At 33.2% G+C, this 3,327-nt stretch overlaps 1 protein-coding gene across 1 annotated transcript; it reads right to left on the reverse strand.

Annotated features, from left to right (window-relative positions):
• Positions 1–373: 373 nt before the first annotated feature.
• On the reverse strand, positions 374–706 carry LOC131857888 (auxin-induced protein 15A-like). Its single transcript, XM_059210665.1, has one exon. It carries the CDS (start codon positions 704–706, stop codon positions 374–376), a length of 333 nt encoding a protein of 110 aa, XP_059066648.1.
• Positions 707–3,327: the final 2,621 nt, after the last annotated feature.

Consider the following 3,327-nt stretch of genomic DNA (forward strand, 5'->3'; position numbering starts at 1 on the left):
TATACCGCTGGGCTAAACTTCTATTTTAACCCCTGTGCTAGGGACAATACAACTTCTTATCAACTCAAAAGAAGTACATCCAAGAATTGTTGTCAAAACTATAAAGAACTCAATAAAATGTATCATGCATACCAGGTAAGCACTGTGCCATAGAGGTACATTCTCCAGTGGAGGCCAGAATCTCTCTCTCGAACTTCTATACAATTTTTTCACTCCCTATAAATGAATATACATAGATGAACGTCGATACAGTTTAGTTAACGAGCATTAAAATTGTGAATGGCTTAAAACACCCGTGCATTGTAATCAGTCAGCCATGTTTATGTGGAATAGATAGCTCACAGAAATAATCTAACAAGAAAAAGTGGGTTATTTAGCCAGAAAACTGATTTAATAGGTCGGTTATTTGCAAGTAATGGGCAGATGGGTTCCTGGAATTGAGAAGGCTGAGCAGATATTCAAATATCCTTATGTTACAGGCCACTCTAAGGCCACCCTTGTGAGAATATCCCAACTCCTCTGCAGACAACTCTAAAAGCTCCTCGAACAAAGGGTGGCTCAAAAAATTCACATCCACAACAAAACGGTGGCCTTCTTTGCCAACATAAACAGGCAAGAATCCTGGTGGAACGCTTGAAGATCTCATAGAACTGCTCATATGGGTTTTCCTGGCTAATCTCTGCAACTTCTTTGCTAGACTCTTCATCCTAAAAAGTACCCGAATTGCTGATAGATTCTTCTCTAAGAATAGATATTGCAGAGCAACTTGTTTTGGAAAAACCGAAAAGTACAAGAGCATTATATAGAAGATATGGGTCATAGAGAACAGAGTACGAATATAGAGAAAATGGGTGTAATGAAAGTGCATGCACATCTGCATGTGGTTTGCAGACACAGAATATTTTCTTTTTCTCTAACCTGAGGGCCCGCTTTTCACGAATCTGCCAAGAAAGGTTACAATGAAATGATAACAGTTTTGTGGCTTACAATTCAGTTAGCTATCATTCCAGTCGAGCTATGGATTTTTTGGTCTAAAGCTGCTTTGGATAAGGGTGGATCATGATGATGAGATAGCTATGCATAGAATGGCTTTATATTTCTTTTGATCTTTTATACTCATAATGAGCTGCACGCTTATTCCCTTCACCGAAATTAGACTTCATCTGCTTCCAAATTCCAACACTAGCCTTCATTTTTTAAGGAAGTACCTTTCTGCGCACTCGCAGTCGGTTGATTAAATTATTTTGATGCGAATCTTAGGATAAAGGGATTGCCTTTTGTATTATGATTGATAGCATCTGCATAACACCCAACCAGTCAAATTTCTTGTTAACAAAGTTGCATGCGATCACTTAGTTTATGTCTTTTAGGAAGTTGTTAACAATTAATTTAACTTATGTGCTCAGGCATGTAGTTAAAGTGATTTAATGAAGATATTGAATTTTTTTTAAAAATAATGTTTTATGTTGTTAATATTTTGTAGATTCAAAAAGTTTAACAGTTTTGATTATGTGAATGTAATTTTATAATAATAATCTTGAAGTTTGATTAAGTTATATGTAAATCTTAGAATTCAACTCTTGCACAAAAAGTTCATGGTGCTTTTAAGCATTACTTAAATTTTCTATGGCAAATGTTGTAAAGGAAAGTCTTTTATGAAGATATCAAAAGTCTAGTTCTATATAATATACAATTGTAACAGAAAATATTAGACCATTTAGAACAGATAGCAGCTAAAATTGAAAGGAAGTTAAAATAGTGGAAGAACATTCTACACTAATCTTGAGAGGAGGGTAATGCAAAACTTTTCACCTCATTATAACAGCTATAAAAAATTAATACAAATAAACATAAATAGCATGCATACCACAACACAATAATTTAGAAATTAACAATAGATTATAGTATACCTGCAAAGCAAGCTTCTTGTACGAAGTATCACCAATGAAGATCCAGAGGCAACTCAACAACTACACCTAGCCTTAATACTTTTTTTTTAAATAAAGGAGGGGTAAAAATTTATTAAAGACAAGAAGAAGAACAAAGCAAGGGCATTACATAGCCCTATCAAGCTCAACTAAGTGAAGCAAATGTTGAGACAAATCCGAGGGTAACTGACCCCAATCCACAACGTTCAAATCATGAATATGATCAGAGGCCCACTTGGCCAAACAATAAGCAACCCCATTCCATTCTTTAGGGATATGGGTAAAAGAAATAGACTCCAGAGAAGCATAGAGGTTGACAATCTGATCAACAATCAAAACCAAATGCTAACTAACCCCATCTAAATGCCGCCTATTCAACAAGTTGACCACCATGTGAAACTAATACTTGGCATGTTCATAAAATAGGGTTTTACTTTTAAGGAAAATAAAGCACACAAAATATTCACCATTAGATCTATGACCTAATGATAATTGATCAAGATTTACAATGGTAAATTATAAATAAAATGTGTCTTCGGGGGTGCCACTCCCAAAATCTCTTATTGGGGGCCATCCCTCCTGAACTTTTCAAGGGGATTACCCACCCCTTGCAACCCCATTGGGCTCATTTAACAATAGTAATTATTTACTATTGCAAGGTTTAAACACCATTTTCCTAACAAAATCACATTCTTTTAAAAAACATTAAGAATTACCTAGTTCAATTTTTTGCATGCAATTTTGAAAACATCAAAATTGTAATTAATTTTGAGTTGTGATATTAGATAATTATTAAGTGAAAGCACATAAGTGGAATTCACATTTGAAGAAATAAATAAATACATAAATGATTCATATTAAAATATTACCTAGATTCATTTAAGTAGCCTTCAATTGAAACTAATCAGCACATTCATGGCACCATATGGTATACAATGTTAGGATGTAGTTTGATCAAATTATATTCAACTGAAGATTCTTTGATTAAACCACCAATCAAATCGCTTTCAAGTGCCTGCAATCAAAATGAATGATTTTTAGGTTGTATGATAAAAAAAAAATTAAATACCTAAAGCTCAATAACATTATGGATTTCAAACAAGAATTGTTGATTTATGAATTTTATTAATACTTCTTTAATCTAGGTTAGTTGGTAGAAATACAAGGTCAAATAATCTAAGCAAAACAAAACCTTTTTGTGGATTTGATAGTATATCCATGAAGGATATCTTTTAATGTACTATTATTTGATACAAATTACCAAAAACATAAATTTTATATCCATAATAAGATATATTTCACCCGTCTTACTCATGATTAAATTTCTGCTAATTGACATAGATTAAAGATTAAAGATTAAAGGGACTGAGATCAACACCGTAGATTGAAACAAGACTTG

The sequence above is a fragment of the Cryptomeria japonica genome, chromosome 8 (assembly GCF_030272615.1).
Source record: "Cryptomeria japonica chromosome 8, Sugi_1.0, whole genome shotgun sequence".
Taxonomy (NCBI): Eukaryota; Viridiplantae; Streptophyta; class Pinopsida; order Cupressales; family Cupressaceae; genus Cryptomeria; species Cryptomeria japonica.